The sequence below is a fragment of the Solanum tuberosum genome, unplaced genomic scaffold (assembly GCF_000226075.1).
Source record: "Solanum tuberosum cultivar DM 1-3 516 R44 unplaced genomic scaffold, SolTub_3.0 scf00155, whole genome shotgun sequence".
NCBI lineage: Eukaryota > Viridiplantae > Streptophyta > Magnoliopsida > Solanales > Solanaceae > Solanum > Solanum tuberosum.
In genome coordinates this window covers 67758-93158 of record NW_006239081.1, presented here as the reverse complement: position 1 = coordinate 93158, position 25401 = coordinate 67758, and the positions used below count along the sequence as shown (strand labels likewise).

The 25401-nt window shown below is 32.0% G+C and overlaps 2 protein-coding genes across 3 annotated transcripts; one reads left to right on the top strand and one right to left on the bottom strand.

Annotated features, from left to right (window-relative positions):
* Positions 1 to 890: 890 nt before the first annotated feature.
* Positions 891 to 2644, bottom strand: LOC102589356 (uncharacterized). The gene is made up of 3 exons (XM_006353386.2): positions 2246 to 2644; positions 1628 to 1703; positions 891 to 1230 (listed from the first exon to the last, which is right to left on the bottom strand). The coding sequence occupies exons 1-3, from the start codon at positions 2477 to 2479 to the stop codon at positions 1091 to 1093; spliced, it is 450 nt and encodes a 149-aa protein (XP_006353448.1). The 5' UTR covers positions 2480 to 2644; the 3' UTR covers positions 891 to 1090.
* Positions 2645 to 13728: 11084 nt separating this feature from the next.
* On the top strand, positions 13729 to 24107 carry LOC102589035 (probable ADP-ribosylation factor GTPase-activating protein AGD14). 2 transcript variants are annotated; one of them, XM_015311353.1, is made up of 15 exons: positions 13729 to 13878; positions 14616 to 14707; positions 15256 to 15396; positions 18598 to 18659; positions 18790 to 18877; positions 19017 to 19078; positions 19157 to 19253; positions 19430 to 19840; positions 21020 to 21610; positions 21706 to 21870; positions 22045 to 22149; positions 22248 to 22328; positions 22931 to 23078; positions 23149 to 23191; positions 23477 to 24107. In XM_015311353.1, the coding sequence occupies exons 3-15, from the start codon at positions 15301 to 15303 to the stop codon at positions 23613 to 23615; spliced, it is 2088 nt and encodes a 695-aa protein (XP_015166839.1). In that variant the 5' UTR covers positions 13729 to 13878; positions 14616 to 14707; positions 15256 to 15300; the 3' UTR covers positions 23616 to 24107. The 2 variants fall into 2 exon arrangements, with proteins under 2 accessions (XP_015166839.1, XP_006353447.1); XM_006353385.2 differs by lacking the exon at positions 14616 to 14707.
* The last annotated feature ends 1294 nt before the right edge of the window (positions 24108 to 25401 follow it).

Genomic DNA, 25401 nt, shown 5'->3' with positions numbered 1-25401 from the left:
TGATGAAATCTTCTCCGTTTTGTGTTCGATGTTCGATATTTATATTAGAGTGAATTTAAATCTGAACGTGCATTGCGGTGACACTTTAAACAAGGGTACTTTTTTATTTTTCTTATACTGAATGTTGAGATCTTTAATTAAGGATGAATTCGTGGAAGAATCTTAACTATTCTACCATAAACTCAAGGTTGATCTTCTATTTTCTTTTTTTCCCATTATATTTAATTTAGAGGAAGGTACATATTTGATTGTTCATCAATAATAATTAAAGAACTAATTAATACATAAAAAAAATATATATAACATGATTAAAATTACAAGATTTTAAATCTGTTTTATAGAACTATAGTTTTACTCAAATTAATGAGTTACAAGACATGTAAAATGTAAACGCGGTATTATATAAATATATTTTAAGAACAGAATACGTAATAATCTTTTTTTTTTTAACATTGCTCATCAAAATATATCCTTTAATTCAGTGAAATTATAAAAGCACAACTCACACATGATACGAGTCAAGTGCATATCACGAATTTCAATTTTATTGATATTTAAATAAAGAAGAGTAGAACGATAGGACAAAATCTTTATTCATTGAGTTTTGAATCATCATTAATTTACCTTTGAAAAACTTTGATGACAAAAATGGTACATAAAATGGGATTTATGTTAGTGAATTGAAGGGGTAAAGAATGTACAAAAACAATAATAATATATTTAGTATAGTTTCATAAGTGAGGTTAAGAGAAAATTGAATGACGCAGATTTACTCCTATTTTTTTTAAGAGTAAAGAATGTATCAATTGAAAAAAAAAATTATAATATCATCTTCTGATACAATCATAATAATAATTGCGTTTCAATCGGATATAATATATTATGAAACGTTGATGCAATTTTTCTTTTCTGATACAAAATTACATAATGTACATAAGCTTCATTTTCATTTTAATGCTGGTTATACAGAATAGTACATGTAAATATTATATAGTTGCAATATTTGCATAGCCTTTTTTTTTATTCAATCATAAATATTTTTGGCTCTTTTTTTAATTTTTTTTTTCCTTCTTTAATTTTTATATAAAATTCAACATTCAGGAGTGTTCCAACTTGAAAGTTCAACATTTTTGACTACTTTTGAAACACTTTCCAACACTTGAAAAGGTATTATGTCTCCAATAACAACAACCTTCTTGGTCTCCAAATCTACTTGGTACATATCCACCCCTGCTTGAACAAAAATATAATATGAATTTAGTAACAACATTTAATATCACTCGTTTTATAGATAAATATTCTTTTTAACTAATTATAGTGTTCCGTTTAAGTTTATCTTATATCGTATGTATGAGTTGTTCACAATATCAGGTGGCAATCTTGCATAAAGGAGATGAGTGTAATAGATTGACATCCAACATAAACTGATCATGTATACGATGAATTCTTACAGGTAATATATTATGCATTATATTCAGAAATTAAAGTTTAATTTTTATCTACCGATGATTGAAGACCAATTAATTAAGATGATCTACAACAACACATAACTTCATAACCTAAAATTAACAAACTAAATTGAATAATATTTTATATAGGAGGGAATTGAGTAACTTGACATATTTACCTTCCATTTTGGAGATGTGTTTTTCAACTTTCCTTGCACAACCATTGCAATGTATGGAAACTCTTAGCACCACAATCTACACCGTTCAAATAATTAAGTTCAATAATAAGACTTCACATTCATTTTATCATTTCTTTAAAATTATCCTTCACATTATTAAAAAAATCAGTCAAATTCATTATACACAAATATTGCCCAAATTAATTAACTAACTCAATCGAAGATTGTTAAAGCTTGTCATGACAATATAATTAAATAAATAGACGATCGCTCAATCCAACATGACATCAAAGCAAGTAAAAGTGTTATACCATTATCAAAAAAGAATTTACATGTGTTTGGCTAGAAACAAGAATCAAACTCAACACATGAAAGGCAGAGTCGGAGCCAGAATTTCAACTTCATGAATTGGATTTTAGAACATCGATTTCAAGTGCTGAGTTGTAAATTTAATATTTGCACCTATTTAATGAATTTTCTTAACATATATACACTGTTTAAGCAATAGCTATTAGATTCAACTGAATCCGCATCTAGCTTCTACCTATACTCCTCACGATGCAACGTGTTAAAGACATAATTAAGTAGATTAAATTCTTGAAAAACATATGTAATTACCTTAGGCTTCAATTGGAAAGCTAGAGTTGGAGGTCCTACATTAATAACATCCTTCAATCTCATCAACTCATGTTCATCATCTTGATTTAATGAATTATTATTCATCAATGGCTTCTTTTCAAATCCATCATCATCATCATCATGAACTCCAACTTGATTGATGCAAAAACAAGATCCAGAAGAAGAAAGAGTACTAAAGCAATCTAAAACTTTACCAAAATTTATCTTCCTCATTTCTACAACGCCAAATAATATTTTCCTATATAAAGATGAATTAATTAATACAAGGTAAAGTCAATAAATATAGTTCATTGGGATGAAAAAAATGAAGTTATTGATGATGAGAAGGAGAAGGGAGACTGGACTCCACAACCCATTTTTGTAGGGAAGATAAATTAAGTAGAAGGTATGTAGTAGCAGTTAAGATGGGGACACATACAAGTCAAATTTAGTATTTAAATTTGATGAGTTCAATATTTAATATTTTTTAATATTGAACTCGTTGTAATTTTGAAATTATGAGTGCATAATTTTGTATTTATCGAATTTTAATAATTTCTTATGTATATATGTATTTTCTACGTTGAAAACATTGAGTATAAACGTCCATGTATGTAAGCTATGAGGACAAAGTCAGAAAAAATCTGAAAGCATGGTTACTGATTCACGTAGATTCAATAATTTTTGTTTGTAATATTGACTTAAGATTATTATAGAAACTCATAAATTTCAAATTCTGAAACTGCGTCTAAGCAAGTCCATGAGGGAAAGACATTTGGGAAAATGACCTTTTTAACTTTAAAGGGAATTTGACATGTGATGTGGAACTAAAAGTAGTACAATTTGAGAGACAAAACCTCCAACATATTTAAGGGATTTCATGTGAGATTAGGTGTTAGGTACAGTTAGAGCATCTAGTTCATGTGACTAATATACAAATGAGAAGTATAATTGGTACAAATCACTTTTAGATCAAAGTGGAAAATAAGAGAAAAAAATTATGAGTAGAAGACATAAAAGAAGAATATCCACAAGGTACATGCAATGTGAATCAAAGAAATTTATGGTGATAGTACATAAAGTATTCCTAAGCATCTTACTAATAGCAGAATCAAGATTTTCATTTGATAAGATTTATAATTTTAAAAAGTAAATATGGAAAGAGGTTAAAGAGATTCAACATCGTGTATCGTATATACATATGAAATAACTTCAACATCTATTCTATATATACATTTATCATTTACTTGTATATTATATAGGATGTACATGTTGTTTTGTATATATACAATGTAAGTTTTGCAGCAAAGGAAATTCGAATGAACTTCTTGCGCACCTAACTCCAAGTCTATATAAAAGAAAAAGCAGTTAAGTATTGGCTAGACCTTGTAGTCGTGTACAATAAAAAATGTTGAGCAATTCAATATATAGTATATTAGTGTATATACTATATTAGAAGAGATTTAAATTATATATGTTGATAGTATAACTAAATATGAATTATTAGTATAATTTAACCGATTACATGTTATTGTAGGTCCACTTAACCAAATAATATTTTAAAAATTATGTATTGTTCAACCAGGCATGCCTGCCTGGCAGCTTTAGAGGATAATTTGGTAATTTCAATAACATGGAATCATATTATTGGTCAACAGAAACTAATGTTGTCCATTAATGGTATACTTTTGAGTGTAATGACAAAATTGCCCATCACAACTCATGTAGCTTTTGCTCTCCCTGTCTTCAATTTTTTTCCTTTAATTGACAGCCGTGTATTCTATGAAAGGTTATTTGGAAAAGGCAAATTAGATTTCCATTGCATTATTACATGAAAAATTATTACTATAATAATAATTAGCAACTTAAAATATTTAAAAGGCATAAAAAATTTAGTGCATTGTACATTTTTTATTAGTACTACATAAATTAGAATAAAGAAAATGACATATATTATTTGAAATGTCATAAAAAATAATATAAATCACAATAATTAATAATATAATTTGAAATAGTAGTAACAAGTATCACAATAATTAACAACTTAAATATTTAAAAGTCATATAGAAAATTTGATTGACCCTCAAAATTTCATCAGCGACTACATAAATTGAAACAAAATAGGTAATATATATTATTGAAAATGACATAAAAAGCACTTAAATCATAATAATTAACAACTTACAAGTTTAGAAGACGTATGAGAGAAATTACGTAAAAAATATTATAAATTATAATAATTAATAACTTAAAATATCTCAAAATAATTTTTTTATAAACTCTCCGAATTTTATTTATGTCACATAAATTAAAACAAAAAAGATACATATTGGGCCCGTGCGCATGTGTCTAGTATATATATATATATATATATATATAATGCTAAAAGGAATAATTAAGCCGTCCAAAAGCAGACATAACAATTTATTAATTTTTGGATCATTTCTCGATTTGTACATGTTATTCTTGAGCAGGGGTCATTCTAATCATCTTTGTATCATTTCGATTTTATTAAATGTCCCCGAAGGGGCAAAACTTTGAAGAATTTGTTAGACAACCATTAGACCATCTCAACACCATGATATGAGCTAAAAACGATCATCAACGGCACCACAACCCGAAGGCCGTGGAGGCTACTGTTAATCACTCTCTGGTCTAACGGCCACGATTGATCAGCCACCAGACTTAGTTTCTAGTCTCTTAATTTAGAAATAAATGTCATAACGAGAACGTTTTACCTCAAATGTGAGACTTTTCGGCATGAATCCGAATTTTATAAGCTACTTTATTTGTTGTATTAAAGTTTTAGGTTGAATACTCAAATCCTTTTGATAATTGTAATATAAAAAGGTAAATCTAATTAAATGTATGATCATATATAATAAACTCGATAGCACCAATGATGCTAGGCGATATTATCATACCTTTAACTATATATTTAAGAAAGGCCATGTCCCTTAGAAAACATTCGATAAAATTAATACGACACAGAGAAAATTAATATACACCGTATACTTTTATGATTAGTTAAGGGATACAAAGAGGAATATTTGGTGGATAAGATAAACATATTATAGAGACATACTAGGGTCTTAGGGGTCTACAATTAGTTCAAAAACTTTGTCTACATGTACAAAATTATTATACTATAGAAATAAGGGTAGATGACATTAAATTGTTTAAGGGGGGGCCATATATGAGCTCTATTATTGATTCTTTAAAAGTTATGTATTTTTCATCTCAGTTGAGTGGGGTCTAATTTTCACAACTAGCTTGGTCCATGTGATAATGGGTTCTTTGAATAAGAAGACAAATTTATTCAAGAAAATATTCATGTTATTCACGTGTCTTTCATCATAGAAAAGTTGGAAATTTTGGAAGTTTTTTTTTGGTTTTTTTAGTTTTTAATTTTTGTGAAAAAAGGGGGTATTATAAGCATCTAGAAAAAAGCAAGTGTCCTTTTGGAAGCTAGAAGAGTTTAGCTATTATATTTAATGGGAGTTAAAATATACTGTTTCACTAGATTTGTTGACTACCAGTTGTATTGCACTCACTACTACACAACAATAGCAATATATTAGGTTTTATAAATGGGATTTGGAGAGAGTAAGTTATATACAGATTTTATCCTTATTTTGTATGCTGAAGATGTTGTTTTCAATAGATTTTCGCTCAAGAAAAAAAAAAACATTTTTAAATAGGTTTTAAAAATATAAAGTGCAAGAAGCGGTAATAAAAATACTAAGAAAAGAGAAATATTAACGGTAAAAACTAGTAAGATAACCAAAGCACACACATAACATTAGTGATATAATCAAAGAATAAGATAATCGAATAACAATAATGATTATACTGAAAAGGAGATAGTGAAAATAAGATACTCCAAGCTAGAATCATGCTCTGCCATAGGAAAAAGAGAAATCACTTAACTATTATCTTGATCTTCTACACTAATCCTCGACCTTCTTGCTCTCCTATCTAGTCATACCCCTTGATTATGAGCTGAAATGTGTTGTGTCTTATCTAATCATCTCTCCTCAATTCTTGTTCGATCTACATCTACCTCACCTTAAGCCTATCACAACCAACTTCTCATAAGTCACACTTCCTCAATAGGGCATTTGTGTTCCTCCTCACACGTCTAAACCATCTCAATCTCGCTTTCTCCATCTTACCCTGTGTATCTTCGTCCCTAATCTTAACTCTCCTAATATGATCACACATCCATCTAAGCATGTCCTCGTTTTACCATTTTCATCTTTTGAATGTTAGAGTTCTTAACTAACCCACTCAGTTTCATACGTAGTTGGTCTAATAACCATTTTGTTGAACTTACCTTTAAATATTGGCGATGCACACACCAAGCTAATCAACCAATTTAATAGTTTGGTCTCCTCCCCCTATAGGACAAATAAATCTACAAGAATCACACACACACACACACACACATATATATATATATATATATATATATCAATTTTTCAATTTAATAACAGACATATCTACTTAATTTTACCTAGTTTAAGGGCATATTTGATCCTTTTCTCGTTTAGTAAATGGTTCAAAGTAAAGGTTCATGTCCTTTTGTGTTTGAGTTATGGAAGATGCAATCAAGAAGAAGCCTAGAATTTTGTGTTTAGTTTAGGAGTACTTGTGTCCAATTAACATAAAATAGCTACTTTTGGTTACTTTTTAAACAGTGGCTAAATCATGATCAATAGTACATGAAAAGTGGCTATTTTCCTATTTTTTCCGATTTTATCGGCTTTTTGGTACATGGACAGCCCAAGAAGTTTGGGCCCATAGTTCTTGTACCTTATCTCATTGTGGGCCTCATCATTTACAGATTCAACATTTTGTTGGGCCCAGTGACTACTGTCCATTGTCTGAAGTGAGCCTAACTTAAATACGTTTCTAATATATTTTAGGGCTTCTTACGTAAATATACCGTCGGCCAATATATATATAAATGGTTTTATGTATATGCAATGTATCTATATTGTATAAATAATGTATAACCATATATATCTGATGAATAACTATGTATCTTTCATATACATTGTAACATACAACCAATGACGGAACCAAGATTTTCAATAAGGGGGTTCAAAATCTGAAAAAATAGACATACTAAGTAGTCGAAGGGAGTTTGACATCTACTATATATACCTAAAATTTATTTTAACCATGTATAAATCATATAATTTTCCGTCGAAGGGGTTCAGATGAACCCCCTAATTGTAAGGCGGCTCCGCCACTGCATACAACGATTCATCTTTCTCAATGAATCATCAAATGTGGCAACTGATTCAACTCCATCATCAAATATTGTTGAGAAAAATCATTAAATGACAAATTAAGTGCCAGAGACACTTCTCACTGGAAAACTTGTTGTGAGAGAAGTAAACGTGTTTGAGATTAGGCTAATAATCGAAATTTGGAATCAAACTGAGAGAATTGTGGTGTAAACTTAGATGACAAGTTTGTCTAAGATGAGTAGTGGATGAATTGATGTAGTGAGATTTAAGTGATTTGGTACAATTTTCATGACTCCACGAGTAATTGAATGACATTTTACACCTACCCATGAAGAACAAGGGGCATTTTTAGACTATGAATTGAGAAATTCGACGTATCAATTCGAAATTTAAAGGCTAAAAGAGCTGAGAAATCTTCGAATGAGATATGGTGAAGAAACAAAGATGAAGAGAAAGAAGAATAATATACTATATAAAGAAAATGGTTTGAATTGTTAATTAGCGTGACAAATGAAAATAGTGTCAATTTTCGTTTGGTAAAAGTGTGATGGAATGGTCATGCTTTTCAATTATGTATGTATTTTAACTTATCATAACAAGTAACATCCTTTCGGTGAAATGTGCTTACTTATACACATGCTACATCAATATATAAGATGATGTTAGTTATAGTACATAAACATTGACCCAAATAACTTAGATTAACTACAAATAATGTTGTTGATATTATTATGACATAATACATAAACATGACTTTAACTTGGCGTTAGCTGACAACTATGACTTTTAACTTTGGATGTGCATAAGTAGACACTTAAACATGTATAAAATTGGACAAATAGACACATTCGTTCTACATGGCACCCTACATGACAATTTTGTGTCCTACATGGCATCCTTTGTGTATTATGTCATGTAAGACATGTGTGTCTACTTGTTTAATTTTATACAAATTTAAGTGCTTACTTGTGCACACTCAAAGTTGGAGGGCATAGTTGTCCATTGAAGTCAAGTTAAGGATCATATTTATGTATTATGCCTATTATTATTATTGTCACAGTATATAGACTCTATAAAAGTTAAACTATCTATATATATATATATATACACATAGGTGGCACTAGTGGAATTAAAGCTTATTTCATGTTGGTGTGATGAGTTTTTTTTCCATTTGGGAATACTCTTTCCAAGAGCAACTAAAGTTGTGGTCCTATTTTACCGACTAAAAAGAGAAAATATGCATAGAAAGATTTGACTATTACTTCAATAGTACAAAAAGGTGTGGCCAAAACTTTAATTTTGCAGGTGAAATCTAACCAAGCTAGAGTGCTATATCATAAAGAGTTCTTTTTTTCTTTTGTCTTGAATTACTTGTACTTGGAAAACTCCATGAGCCTATTTGAATTGGCTTATTTTAGGTGTTTTTAAACTAAAATAGTTTTTTAAACACTTTTAAAGTGTTTGGATAAAATTAAAAAGTGTTTTTAAGCACTTGTTTTTAAGTCAAAATAACAAAAATAAGTCATAAGTTAGAAATTCTAAGCAATAAGTCAATCCAAACCGGCCCTAACTTTGAAACTACTTTCTACTTTAAACATTTGAGTTTTTTTTTTTTAGTTCTTAGACTTGAAAGAAGCAACTTTTATGGAACTTGAATTAACACTAACATTTTGTGATTTTCACACCTTATTCTTCCATAATAGTTGTAAGATTAAGTTTTGTAGGTTCTTGTTTCTTCGACTTTTGTTACTATATATTGTCCCTTGTAATTCGTTTATTGTACTATTTTGTTGTAGTTATTGGTCCTTTTTTCAGTATGTTTTGTCATGTCTTGTGTATTTTTTGTTTTGCTTTCTTTACTCATGTTATTTTCATAAGTAAAAGGTCTATTGAAAATACGTCTTTATCTCCTAAGATAGGGGTTAGTCATGCGTACACACTGCTCTTCCCAGACTCACTTATGTACCACATTGAGTATATTGTTTATTCAAGATTTTCGTATTGTGATGAAATCAAAAATTTTATTAAGGAAATTGAAAAGGATAAAGCTACCATGTCGGAAATCTAAACTTGGCCTAAAACATTCTCGAGTTGCTTTTGCCACTATCACACTAAATGAGGACAAGATTTTTGGTTTTGCACCCGCAACTAATTAATATAAAGAATCAAACTGAATTTTGATATGAAAACTTACAAAGTGATCACTTTCAAATTCAGAAAAACCACATTCATTTAGTTATCTAAAATGGATAAACACATTTTATCCATTGTAGAAAAAAATATTTGATTACTATAATATACAAAATCTTGGTAGCTTTACACAATAATGATCAATCCTCATGAAAATGAGACATCAAATGAGAGCAATTGCATGTGAAGTTTAAACATAAAAAAATATATAAAGTAAAGTGAGATTCAATTTAAAAAGACAATTTACTAATTTTAACTAAAAAAAAAAGGCTATTACTACCACTTACTATTTATATAAAACATATTATATTTACCACTTACACAATGATGATAAATCCCCGTGAAAATGAGACATCAAATGAGAGCAATTGCATGTGAGTACAAAACATAAAATATAAAAAGTAAAGTAAGGTTCATTTTAAAAAGGCAATTTACTATTTTTTAACTAAATAAATATTACTCCTAATATCACTTACTATTTTTAAACATTGATTAGTTGGTCCATGTGCCACAAACCAAATCATTATAAATATATTTTTAGATTTGTTCAAAAATCAATATTAAATAAATATATATAGCTGTCTCTGTGATGGTGGCTAATTATAACTTTGAAAAAAAACAATTAATAATAAATTAGATGTAGAGAAGTTTTTTTTATTATTTTCACATATTTTTCATTTGATGTATGGTATTTATATTAAGCATTAATTTACTTTAAATAAACATACTGCATGACTTGTTTTTGGTAATGATATTTTCAATAATATATTTTATCAATATTTCTAATTAAGAATGATGAAATCTCAAATTGATAATTCTCCTTGTATTAATGAATCATTATTCTATTAGTCAAAATTAAATTATCAATGTCCATATCTTTCCATCGTTATGGGACCCATGTCAAGCATGATCATTTATAAAATTAAAAATTAATAATCAAAGATCCCCTTTAAAATTCATCCATAAGCACGTAAAGGAAAGGAATAATATTATTTTTAGTTACTCAAATTTTATAAAATTTTATTTTGACCCTTATGACTTATGAGTAATGATAGTTTGGTTAGACATGTTGAATTTTTGAATAAATGAAGTGGTGTGCTTTAATCCTTTTGTTTGCTATAGTTTACACTATTTAATAATTAATAATTAATGTATAATATTAAGTTTGTACTATTTTCTCAATATTTAAGGGGCTTTTAAAAATAGTTTTTAAATATAATAATATATTGCCTACATAAAATGACCAAAGAGACATATTTTTGTTGGTTAAATATACTTAGTTATTAAATAAAATAAAAATCAAAATTAAAATATATCAATAACTAAATGATCAAAAAATGATATCATCCCTAAAAGAAAAAAACTAGCGTAGCAAATTCAAGATTCTGTGAGTATTTTAATTAGATGAAAAATTCACCTTTTTTTAGGAAATTTTCATCCGTTATTCAATATTCAACTTGAAATTTAATTAAAATTGAATTCATACATTACATGGTCTCTTTTTTGTACACGACATTCTCATTTTTTTTTTATTCCCAATAATTCAAAGCTTAAAATCCCTGATTAAAGATCGAGGAATCCCAACCATATGATCATGTCCACCGACTATGTTGGTAGCCAAAAAGTCTATGTTTGATAGTATTATTGAGAAAAGGGTCAAATACCCCCTCAAGCTTTAGCCATATTTCCAACTACACACTTAACCTTTGCGGGGGTCCTATTACCACCTAAACCTTTTTTTTTAATATTAGTTCACCCTCAGACGCTGATGTGTCCACATACGTGAACTCACCTCCATGAGGCGCGTAAGAACGTAATAAAATGTCCATGTGGAGTCCAAATAAGCCTCCCAACAGTAACTTTACTCTTTATTTAACCATACATTTATTTTTTATTCTTTTCCCAATTCATTTATCTCCATCTCTTTTGTTCTTGAACAAAAGCTCTCTTCTTTGTTCTTCATCCACCATTTTCAAAGCTTGAATTTAGTTGTTGTATCTTCTCCAACTAAGATTGAATTTAGGATTTGCAATTTTCTCGAATTTCGTATTGAACAATCGAAATCTTCCCCAATTCGATAGCTTGATTTTTTTTTTCACTTTGTGTTATTAGGGTTAGTAAGTAAAGATCTAACCTTTTCTCAGAAGAAATAGTAAGTAAGCTTTCCGAGCAACGTCAGTAATGGAAGATCGTAGAGAAAAGGAAGAAGAACTAGAGATTAGATTAGAAAGAAGATCGTAGAGATTAGATTAGGAAGAAGAATGAGGGTCAATTAAAGAAGAATGAGGGTCAATTAAGTTCATAAAAGGTAAAGGTAAAGTTTTGTGACACGTGTCAATTTGTGAGTCGTGTAAATTCATGAGGTCCACTAATATATACGTGGACAGCGCGTGTATACAAACATTTTTTATAAATTTTGTTTATGTGGACACATCAGCGTCTGAGGGTGAACTAATATTAAAAAAAAAGGTTCAGGGGGTAATAGGACCCCCGCAAAGATTAAGTGTGTAGTTGGAAATATGGCTAAAGCTTGAGGGGGCATTTGACCCTTTTCTATTGTCTTTGTTGTTGCTCTAGTTAGTATTTAAACACAAACTATTCACTGGGGTGATTTTCATTTAAATGATGATAAGTTTGCTGACTAATTTATAAAGATAAAGAAATTAGGATATTTAAACACCAACTATTCATGATCAGAGTGATTTTCATTTAAATGATATTTTTTCTGTTTCATATTAGTTAATCACTTTTCATTTTGTACGATATATAAGAAATCATAAATAAGAAGATGTTTTATTAATTGACCCCCTAAAAAACTTCTTGAGAACATTGCAAACAAATGTTACCACTTTAAAAAAAAATTAATTGCAAGAATAATATAGGAAAAAAATAATTAGTGCTTTCTTGAATTAGGTGATCAACTAATATGAGATTTATTTAGTGTAATGATAACTACTATGAAACAGAGAAAGTAATAAGTTCACTTATTACATTGAATGTTTTTAATACACTTTAATATGAAAACTCCACCTAATTAATGTTACTATTACTCTTGTGAAAACATTAACTTCATGGTTGAAAGAGACAAATAAATACGTATTCATGTCATAATTTAACGTTTACTTTCTTCGTTATGTATTAATTGTCCATATTAGTAAAAATAAATATTTTAATTTCTTTATCTTTATAAGTTAGAGATAAGATTTACTTACTCTATTCTTCTCAAATCTCATTTGTGAAATTATACTAAATATATTATTAGAAAACTATTGATGAGAAAGTTTTTTGAAAACTCATTTCCCCTTATTTATATCTTTAAATTTTTACTATATAATCTTTTCAACATATATTCAATCTATTTATTCACTTTCAACAACAATTAATACCAAGAAAGCAATGGAAACCAATAAAATTCATCGAAAAATCATACAAAAACACAAACCACAAATAATCACAAACGACTAGTCATTTGTTAAATCACCTTTTTTTTCCTTTGGAAGATAAGAGAAAGGAGAAATAATTAAAAAAAATCAAATCCTCACCAATAAAGTAAATATTCAACCAACCAATCAAGTGAATTATGCCTGTTCAAAATTAAATCGAAATCGATAATCCTAATAAATAAATAAAAAATTATATGCTAGCGTTTGTTTTTTAACAAGATGCAATCTGTCAACTTAGGTGCATGGTTCATCTGGTTTGTCACCTTATTTTTAAGTTATCTTCAATGATTTTTTTTAAAGCGATAACAGTTTAGTTGGTCTGATAACCAATAAGTTTAATCAATAAGCATCAAAATCAAACTGAACCGACTCATACACAGAGCTACTAAGATTCTCCGATAAAGATTATTCATTTGATTATATAAAATAAATTTGGAAAAAAACTAGATATATATTATTTTTAAATTTTGGATCAATATTTTTTTTTCTTGTGGTGGGAATTTTGAGGGGTATTTGTATAATTTCATAGCCGCCATGTACGACCTGTCCCCATAACAACATTCCAAGTCCACCACCCGTCAAAGTAATTTAGTTTTCTTTTAGCAGAAGAAGACACACAGTTTCTCCCTTGTATCCGCGGAGCACCCTATATTCTCTCTCTCTCTACAATTTTTTCTTCCAAAAAGAGGAAGCATTCTGAGCTGTACGAAAGCTGTTGTTTCCTCCATTTTCATCGATCAAGGTACTTCGACGTTTTTGCTTATTTTAGCCTATATTTGTTTGGATTTCGTTTTGTTACTTGGATTTGATGACTCTGAATTTACCAGATCTGATGTTTGTTTGATGATTGTGTGAGTTGATTGATCGTTTTAACTGCATTTGATGATTTGTTGTGAGGTTTTTGGCAGTTAGTTGAGAAAATAGGGATTTGATTGCTGCTTTATGTGTTTTTTTTAAAGAAATGAATTAATTGATCGTTTTACTGGAAGTGATGAGTTTTTGTGTGATTTTTGGAAGTAAGTTGAGGAGATGGGGGTTTATTGCTGGTTTATGAGACTTTAGTTGGTCGTTTAACTGGAATTGATGAGTTTTTGTGTGATTTTTGGAAGTAAGTTGAGGAGATAGGGGTTTGATTGCTGGTTTATGCGACTTTAATTGATCGTTTTACTGGAAATGAAGAGTTTTGTGATTGTTGGCAGTAAGTTGAGAAATTTAGGCTTTGATTGCAGGTTTATGTGACTTTAATTGATCGTTTTACTGGAAATGACCAAATTTTATGTGATTTTGGGCAGTAAGTTGAGAAATTTGGGCTTTGATTGCTGGTTGATGCGACTTTAATTGATCGTTTTTGCTGGAATTGATGAGTTTTTATGTGATTTTTGGAAGTAAGTTGATGAGATAGGGGTTTGATTGTTGGTTTATGTGAGTTTAATTGATTGTTTTACTGGAAATGACGATTTTTTATGTGATTTTTGACAGTAAGTTGAGAAATTTAGGCTTTGATTGCTGGGTTGTGCGACTTTAATGGATCATTTTACTGGAAACGACGAGTTTTTATGTGATTGTTGGCAGTAAGTTGAGAAGTAGGGCTTTGATTGCTGGTTTGTGCGACTTTAATTGATCGTTTTACTGGAAATGAAGAGTTTTTGCGTGCTTGTTGGCAGTAAGTTGAGAAGTAGGGCTTTGATTGCTGGTCTATGTGACTTTAATTGATCGTTTTACTGGAATTGATGAGTTTTTGTGTGATTTAATGGAAGTAAGTTGAGGAGATGGTGGTTTGATTGCTAGTTTATGTGACTTCCTTTGATCGTTTTACTGGAAATGAGAAACATTTATGTGATTTTTGGCAGTAAGTTGAGAAATTTGGGCTTTGATTGCTGGTCTATGTGACTTTAATTGATCGTTTTACTGGAATTGATGATTATTTTTCGTGTGATTTTTGGCAGTAAGTTGAGAAATTTGGGCTTTGATTGCTGGTCTATGTGACTTTAATTGGTCGTTTTACTGGAATTGATGTTTTTTTGGCACTAAGTTGAGAAAATAGGGGTTTGATTGCTGGTTATGTGACTCAATTTATTTTACTGGAATTGATGATTATTTTTCGTGTGATTTTTGGCAGTAAGTTGAGGAGATAGGGCTTTGATTGCTGGTTTTTTGTGAAGAGATGACAAACCGAAGGGAGGATGAGAAGAATGAAAGAACCATACGGAATCTGCTTAAGCTTCCCGACAATCGACGATGTATAAACTGTAATAGTTTGGTAAGTTTGATCTATCGTGTCGGTTATATGAATCCTCTATGTTGGCTCTGTTCTGCTCTATTTAATACTCTCTATATCCCATTTTAGGTGGGGGGAATGTCAAAGTACCTAACTTTGATGTGAAGTTGAATGTAGATTCTTCTAAGTTTTTTGGGAAACAAAATTTACATCTTTGGAAGTTGAATATTGAATTTAGTAAGTCACTATAGTTAATGATTCGACACAGCTTACTTGATAAAAAAAAAAAAGATTCGAAATATTGAAAATGTAGGAACACATCATGGTAAAAGAAAATTCTTTGGCTCTTCAAATATCACATAGAAAGGGACATAGGAGTAGTTTGTTATGCTTAATCAATCTGTTAACTACGTCTCGATCCAAAACTAGTTGGCAATGGTTATAGGAATGCTCTATATCTGTTTCGTTCGGCTCTATTTCTTAGTTTAGCATTTTGACCATTTTTCTATTTGGTCACTTTCTGTTTGGTCTTAATTTTACCTCTTTAGCTGCTGAATTTGTTCTTGTATTTGAACTGTGAATTGTGCATGACCTTCGGTTTGGTCTATATCTGTTCCTTTCTGCTCTATTTAATAATTTCCAATAAGCTTGAAAGGATACATAGAAGATTAGCATGGCTTTTACACATTAGAATGACAAGAAAAGTAAGGCCAAGTTTTTAATGATGAACTGTCTTAACTAGGAGTGGAGGGATGGGGAAATGCATGTCCAATGTGGGCTTCTGTTTAATATGTTTGTGTGTGTAAAGTGACTGCATTTCTCTCTAGGTTTGGATGTGACATGGTGTAAGCACAAACAGATACCATGATATGCTAATTGGGTGAAACTCTAAATCTAATCATCACGTAGGCTGTAAAATTGGCCACCTCACCACTTGCTTACCATTTCTTTACTCTAGAGAGGACCTTCACTTGTAAAGCTACATTTGATTCCAAATGCCACAAGTATTCCAAGTCTTGTTATATTAAGTTTAATTTGCTTTATTCATTTAATCTTTATTACAAAAAAGTATGCTAACTTTCTTTGAAAAAGTTGAGCATCTTCTGAAATTCAGAAGTGCAGTTAATAAGAAGATGCTCTGTATGTGGAAGGAATGTATTAAGAGGAAGAGATTAGTATTTACTCTTCAAGATTTGCTTTTCTTAGAAAATATCCTTGTCTAATATAAATTTAGATGAGAAGCATTAATGAGATTTTGTAGGATATATTTCAAAATGAATTTTGAGGAATGCTATGCATTCAACGGAAATAATCTGCATAAAGAGATCTTCTTAACTTAAAAAGAAGAGTAGCTTCAACCATGGTAGTAAGATAGCATGTGCATCCTATATTTCCCGTTTAACAGAAAACACACACATCTACGGTGTTTTCACTGCTTTAAACTAACTTCAACTCCTTTCCTTACTCTCTTCTTATCCTGGTGCGTCTTTGACAATATGATACTTCAAGAATCAAGAGTCTAAGGGATCATTAGGTTGAGGGATTAATAGAAATTATCCCAGCGTAATATTCAACATACGTAGGATACGAATATGCAATTTTTGGTTTGAGGAATTAGAAAAAATTATCCGGTCACTAGTGTTTGGTTGGCTGTACTAAATAATATCCACATTAAGTTGTACGAGAATCTATGCATTATTTTATGCGGGGAGAGAATATGAAATAACCGAATAAAAAATTATGTTTATTAGCAATATGAAGATTCAAGTATTTAAAATTTCCTTAAAGTAGGTAATCTATGAATAACATTCCTTGTAATATTACTTTTTACATACAAATTTCTATGTTATTTTCATCATATAACAGTCTTTTTATTGCTATTTACTGCATAAATAATCCTTCTATTCTAGTTCCACATAATTAGCATGTGAACCAAATGACCTATTAATGGTTTGTTTATGCACTTTCCCATATTCCACTTCATTAGTTCATTGACCTTTATCTATAATGATGACAATGTTTCTTCTACTGCTTATGATATATCGTTAGGCTTATAAATAGACATGATTTTCATTTGAAAATATTGAGTATACGAGCTCTTTTTCCAGCATGCTTCTCTTCAACTGAAAGAATGTCTTTACTGACTATGAGAGAATTGTCACATCGATTTGGGTTTGAATTTTCTTGTCTTTGTTCGACTTACATATATATATTTAGATGAAAAACCCAGATATATCCAGTGTCACTGTAGATAAAGACCGTCTCATTCCCTTTCATTTCGTTTGATTAGATGTATTATTGGAAATAATTCCTGTAGTAAATTCCTTAGTTATGCAGATTTAGTGCCAATTTTAATTGCAATAGTAATAATCCTTGCATTAGTTATGCTGCAATTGGAACATTATTATATATTGAAATCGTTGTGGTGTAACGATACAACTATTACCAATACATGTATTAGAACGTGTTGATGTCTAAATTGCCCTTTAAAGTATCAGGCTTACATTTGATAATTTTAAAATTAAAAAGAAAGTTCTATGATAAAATTTTAATGTTCAATAGATGATTGTTAAATTTATTTATTTATATAACATTTTGTATATTGAAGCAACCAGTCTATCTCCATGAGGTGGTGGTAAGGTCTGCAAGCACTCTACCCTTTGAGACCCCACTTAGTGGGATTTCGCTCGAGTATGTTGTTGTTGTATATAACATTTTTCTATCTCATTAAATTTCATCTTGAAAATATCTTGTCCTTGAAAAATTATAAGTTGTAATCATAATTGTTGTAGCTCAATTTTATTTTTAAGTTTAATCGAGCAAAATTTTATTCATATATGTTAACAAAACCAATATTAGATTACGTGATTTAAAACAAATCTTTATCCAATTTAAGCCAAAGTGTTTTAAATGATGCACCGTGTATTTAGATATTATTAGGATGAACTAAACAACCAATAGTAAATACAGTAACCTAACAATCCATTGGTTATAATTCACCATATTACAATCTTTCTATCAAAATTCTTGTATAACTTGTCCGTAAATTAAATGACTCATTAATGTATATACCGTAGAGGCTCCTGTGTCATTTCTTGGATGCTTTTTCTTCGCTTTCGTGCCTCTCTTATTTGTCTGAATTAGTTGCATAGCAGGTTTCTTTAAATATTATCAAGTGTCGTTCTTATCTATTGAAATAACTCATATGTATAGTAATATATCTCATACTTCTCTGTCTAACAGGGGCCACAATATGTTTGCACTAATTTCTGGACATTTGTTTGCACAACATGCAGTGGTTTACAGTAAGTGCTGTTATTCATAAAATGCTGCAACCATCATTCCTCTGTGATGCTTAAAATGTTTCCTAGCATTAGAAACTCCTTTTAGCTTCTAGTTCCTTGCTTATTGTTCTACATTTGAAAATACTGGCAGTCGGGAGTTCACCCATAGAGTGAAATCAGTATCCATGGCTAAATTTACCTCACAAGAAGTTAGTGCCCTTCAAGGAGGAGGAAATGCGGTATGCATGCTCCTTTTTCTACAAGTGGCACACCTACTTCTAATGTCATGTTCACATTCCTTTCATCACTGGTTGCCTGACTCCTTTATCCTTTTGCCTTTGCGGTTTTTTATTTGGGGGTGGGGGGTCATTTTCACAGAGTGCAAAGGAAATATATTTGAAGGACTGGGACCCACAGCGTAATTCTCTCCCAGATGGAAGGTTTGTGATCTTAATAAAATGTATGTATTTGATACTTATTATTGACCCCAAATGAGTTCTAATGGTCTTTGTGTTCAGTAATGTAGAGAGGCTTCGTGATTTTATTAAGCATGTGTATGTGGATAGAAGATACTCCGGTGAAAGGAGCATTGAGAAGCCACCAAGGGGAAAGATGGTGCATATTCTATCCCGCTCATCCTCAATTTTAACTTTCAGAATAGCTCATGATGCTTCTTACAGGAGAAGAATTTCCATGATGTCCTCACTTGTGCACATTTTCTGTTCTAAAACCTTTGATGTCCAGTAGTTGAACATGTTCCTTTTAATTCATATAATATTTGATATCTGCAGGCTGAAGCCGAGAACTTGAACGAGAACAGGAAGACAGATACCTACCGGGGTGGCTCTCGAAGCCCACCAAATGAGGAAGCATATGAGCGCCGATATAGCGACAGACCTAGTCCTGGTGGGAGAAGTAGTGGTGGAAGAAGTCCTGGATATGATCAAAGAAGTCCTGCCCGTGCTGAAGTAATCAATGACTGGCGACGGGAGGATAGATTTGGGAATGGTCGAACTTCTGATGGAGGATCCAAGTTTGAAAGCATGTCACCTGACCGTCAAAGCGACTTTGACACATCTAGTCCCCCAATGGTTCGGCCTGTTAGAGAGATTCTTGGAGAGAGTGTATCTCCTCTTCGAGTTATTGAACCTCCGAAAACCAATGGTGGTAGGTCTGCTGCTGATAGTTCCATGAGAACCCAGGTGTGGATTATATCCTATACAACAGCATATAGTATTTGATTCTTTTGGATGATGATATTAAGCTTTGTTACATTATCTAGTAACACACCTATTATGATCCCGGTTTGTTCCCATAAGACATCCTATGATATCTGTTCGTTTTTTGGATGATGGTACAATCCTTTGGTTTTTGATATAGTTACACGTCTTTTGGAAACGACTTACCCAAGTAAATATCTGGTGAATGATGGCATCAATATTTGATAAAAAGCTCTTTCTCGAATGTTTTTTTGGCAACCAATGTGAATATTACCATTAACAAAAACATCCACATACAAACTAGGAGCACCCAACCTCATCACCCTCTCTGTAGTAAGGATGTAATGAGGAATGGCCTCAGAAAGACCAACAGTTAAACTACATAAATTTTGCGAAAAACTTCTACATCTATTTGCTCTTTTTGTATTTTTATACATCTATTCTCTCTACTATTTCTCATGTAATTTTCCCCACTGTGTCGGTATGCAGTATCTATACACCTTTGAATTGCTTCCAGTTCCTTGCTTTTCAGATGTGATACACCATAGCTCCCCATAGAGCAGCCACCACTTCCTTCTTAAACTTCTTCCAGTGCTTCATTTTAATCATCTCCAATATAGTTTTCAATTCTCTTGCAGGCAGTGAGATGTTGGACCACTGTAGAAGTTCAACTCTCACCCTTGCAGCATAATCACAGTCTACAAACAAGTGCTTGCTTGTCTCCATCACTGATGCTTGACATAGGCAGCATCTAGTGTCTTCCACGTGAATATTCATATTCAACATTCTCTTTCTCGATTGTTCTCAAAACCTTTTATTTAACAAATAGGAAATATGTACATCTAGATTTCACACAACTCTTGGCATTTTCAAACTGCACGGGCTTTACCTGTAATGTCTCCTTACTGCTCACCTAACCAAAAGGTGCAAAATATGCTCCACATTACTTACCAGCTATGTTGCTCGGACTCTTCAAAAATGTCGACGGGTGTGTGTCAGATCCTTCAAAAGTAGTGCATTTTTTAAGGATCAGACATGGGTGCGGCATCATTTTTGGAGAGTCCGATCAACATAGCTTTACCAGTAGACTCTTTTCTTTTATGGCTTTCCCATTGCTTGCCAATTAATAAGGTGCTAAATAATTTTATGTGCATGGTGCAGAGGACTGCATCTTCCAGTAGTTTGGCGTCCTCCAACGGGAACCCTGTCGAACTTAAGACCGAAACCTCATTAATTGATTTTGATGATGTTCCTGAACCCCCAGCTTCTGCACCCGCACCACAAATACAACAATCTGTTACGGTCATGCCCGTTGCTCAACCAACGAAATCTGCTGCTGACAACTGGGCGAACTTTGATTCATTTGCAGAGGTTAAAGCATCTCCAGCTCCTTCAAATACCAATCTACTGGAGACTGTATTCTCAGAGTTGACAGCTCCAGTAACTGCAACTGCAACTGCTCCTTCAGGAAGTCCTGGTGGTAGTGCAGCTCCATTCACTCCCTTCAGTAGTTTTACTCCTGGAGCTGCAACTATGGACAACTCAGCAGCATTCCCTCTTGGTGGTGCTCCAGCTGCACCCACTGGACCGACATCAATACTGCCAGTTAGTGGTGGTAATGCCTTTGCAAATACTCATGGTGGACACTGGTCTAATATGCAACCTCAGCAGACTTCCTTGTTTCTTGTGACTGGCCAACAGGCTATATCACAGCTTTCTACTCCAGCTTCTGGTGGACATTCTGGCAATCAGGTAGCTTTTTAGCGCTGCATTGTCCTTGAGGCCAACTCGCTGTATCCTTGTGTTTCAGTACTGATCATTGTGAATCACGCTCTTTCCTTTTTCAGCAATGGAATTCTTCAGTTGCCCCAAGCACACTTGGTTTTTCTAGTTCAGCAACTGCACAAGTTCCTCAAGCTGTAAACCCTGTCCTTCAGGAAGCCACTTCTGCAGTTGCATCTCAAGCTTCTTCTGTTGAAATCAAATCTATTGGAAGAAAAGAACTGCCGGCGGTGAGTTCTTTTCTATGGTTTTAGCATGTTTTTAAATTTAGTACTCATGATATAGTTAGAAGATTTGTATAGCCTAAAGTATGAACATTTGTCTATGTTAAGAAGTTCTCTCTCTTTAGTAGATGGATACATTTAAAAAAATCCTGTAGTCTGAGAATGTACATTTCTGTGCAGGATTTGTTTGCTGTAAATTATTCTTCAATTCCTGGAGCTTTTCCAGGCTGGCATGCTGGTCCACAGCAAGGCTATGGATTCGCGATGCAGTACAACATGTCAATGGTATCTGTGCTGACCCAAACTGTTTATGCTTGACTCTGCTATTTTATTGTCACATCATGCTTAACTTGCTTGCACCTTGCTCATGGACTGGTTTTCAGGCTACAAATGCTTTTCCACAACCATCAAAATCAACAAACCCTTTTGATGTCATAAATGAACCAACTTCACAAGCTCCAACGGTATGTGAAAATACTGTCACCTTACTTTGAATGATTTGTTTCATCACCACTTATGATGCACAAGGCATTCATATTAAAAGAGAATCAACCCCCCCTCTCCCCAGTCCCTCCCGCATACTCACACAAAAAATGAAGAAGAAAGGATGTACCCAAGATTTTTCCTTTTAGCAAATGAGAGGGTAGGAGCAGAGCCTTTTGGACTGTACTGATAAGCTGATTGGTACTGAAGCATTTCAACTTGTGTTGAATTGTAAGAAAATGATGCATACATTAAAATATGATATAGAGGGGGATATTGATAATTTATGGTGATATTAGTTGATTATCATATGCACTTGAGCTTCATCTTTAGGTGAAAATCTGAAAGTGCTTTTATCTGCAGTGAACTTGATCATATTTAATTGAGAAGTTTTTTACCGACTCCACCTATTATTTCTCAACAAAATAATTTATGTGATAAGTTGGCGAATAACTAATTGCTGCAACAACCACAAAACTTTTGTGCTCAACCCTGAAGAGAAGGAAACAAAGCTTTCTTTTAGTGCGAAATATGTTAATTAACATTAACCTCCCTTGATCTCATTGAGATTTTCATTTTTCAGTTTCCATCAATGTCATCATTACAAGGTGCACTACCAAACATGGCAGCTCCAACTGGATTGCTGCATACATCCAACCTCGGTGCCCCAATTTCTTATCCTCCGGCAATACCTCAGCAAGCACCATCTTATGCATCAGCAAATCCACCAGGTAGTATCAGTTACCCTTCGTTAGATCTCTGGTCCATTTTTTCGGATGCTGATGATTTCTTAATTTTTAGGCTCATACATGGGGCATCAAGTCGCTGGTAGCATGCCACAGAGGTACTTTGGTTAATTGCTATTCAATTTTTAGTCTTGCACCAAACAATATCGTTTTAGCTTTCTCTTACCGTCTCTCCAGCACCCTATTCCCTATGTAGGACATAACAAATGAAGTGTTAACACATATGAGATTAAATCTAGAAGTATAGACTGAAACTTTCTGCCTTTTTATTGTGTACAACTTGTTTCCATTCAACTTTTCCTTCTCAAGATGGCTTACTTTCATTGTTTGAAGAATCTATACATTCGAGGGGTAATACTGAAGGAGTGCTTTTCAATTTGCAGACCACCAGGAGTAGCAAGTTTTGGCTTTGATGGGGTTGCTTTCGGAGGTCTAAACTCGAATCAGCAGTCGGGTGGATTATATTCTGCACCCCCTACCCAGAACACCTTCTCTTCTTCTGGAGGAAACCCTTTTGGATAAAGAAAATTCAGTTATAATGTGATCAAATTGAGCATTCCGATTCACAATATTTTTGTAGCTGCTTGATGTAGAGAATGTTTCATGCTCAAGGCGTCTCCAAGGGTTATGGCATTCATCACCGAGCATCGGATCCACTGTGCTGCTGCCAAAAGGAAGTGCAACTAGATGTTGGGAAGAAGCTAAAGGGGATTTATCTATCAAAGAATGGGAACCTTCATTGTGAGACATATCTATCATGTGCATTTTTGCCTGCTGCACCTAAAATGTGTATTATTATATTTTTTTCCTCTTCCTTTTTCCTTTTATCATTTATTAATCTTTTTTTTTATCCCTCCCCTCATTTCCTGCACTGGAAGTTGCATTGTTTTACTTATTTTTGCTAGTATTGTTGTGGTCAGTAGTTTCCAATATAGAATTTCAGCTGTATTGTACAGTTTGTATTTTACTTGTACGATAGGATTGATGTAATATCTATATTCTTTGTTCTTTTTCCCCCCTTCTAAGAGTTTGAACAAAACTCCGCTGTTTCTGGTGATGTAGATATTTTTGACCTTGAGTAGGGGTAAAACCTGTGTATATCTTACCGTCTCCAGATGTTTTTGACCAGTCGGATTTCAAATTTTTATGATTTCATTCCGAACTTGATCTCCAATTTGTAATTTTAATATTATTTACTAAAAGAATTATGTGAGGCAACTAATCATTGCTACTTAATCGGTTTAATTATAATATAATCACAGTTCCTCCAACGTATAATCACCACCACAACGACCATGAACAATCATCATTGTCACATTTGTAATTTTGTATAATTCAAATGAGGCTCCTGTTTAACATAAAAATTGTCAGAAAAAAGTAATATGGTACTTACTTTGGCATGATAATAAAGAAAATAATTTTGGGGGTTTGAGATTTTTTTTGGGAAGGAATGATATGATGTGTAGACATTATTGCTATACTCCACACAATCTTATTTGGGAATTTTAAAAGTAAAAAATAGTGATGAGTATCAAGAAAGCTATTATGTAATACTCCATCATGTATCTTCAACGAATCAATGATTCAATATGCCAACAACTATTGTTTTAATCAGAGACCTCGAGTTTAGATACTATCTCATAAAATAAACCCTACATTGCAATATGAACGTTGTGTTGGTATCTATCTTCAACGAATTAATAATTCAATATGCCAACAACTATTGTCTTAATCAGACGTTTTGAGTTCAGTTATTACCTCGAAAAATAGACCCTACATTTTCATATGATTGTCATGTTAGTATCTATTTCAACTATGCCAATAACTAATGTCTTAACCAGAGGTCTCAAGTTCAGATACTACCTCAAGAAATTAAAAATAGGCCTTATATTTCCTTACGAATATCGTTTCAGGATCTATCTTTAATGAATCAATAATTCATTTGTCAATACCTATCTTAATTAGAAGCCTAGAGTTCAAATACTACCTCAAAAAATAAGCCTTATATTTCAATACGAATATCGAACCGAGTAAAGTTAAAAATCAATTATTCAATACACCAACAGAATCACTAGACAAAATATACTTTTTAATTTATTCCCAACTTAGCTTTGCCTTAAAGCTATTATATATGTCCTCCAAGTGGCATCCACACAATACATTTTTGTATTTATTTACATTCTTTATTCCCTTTTTCATCCAACTACTTCCCTTTTTAATATTCTTATTATATTATATATATTCTATACTTTGGCCTTAGACAGAGACTACAATTCTAGCCAATATTAGGATTTGCAATTTTCTTAGA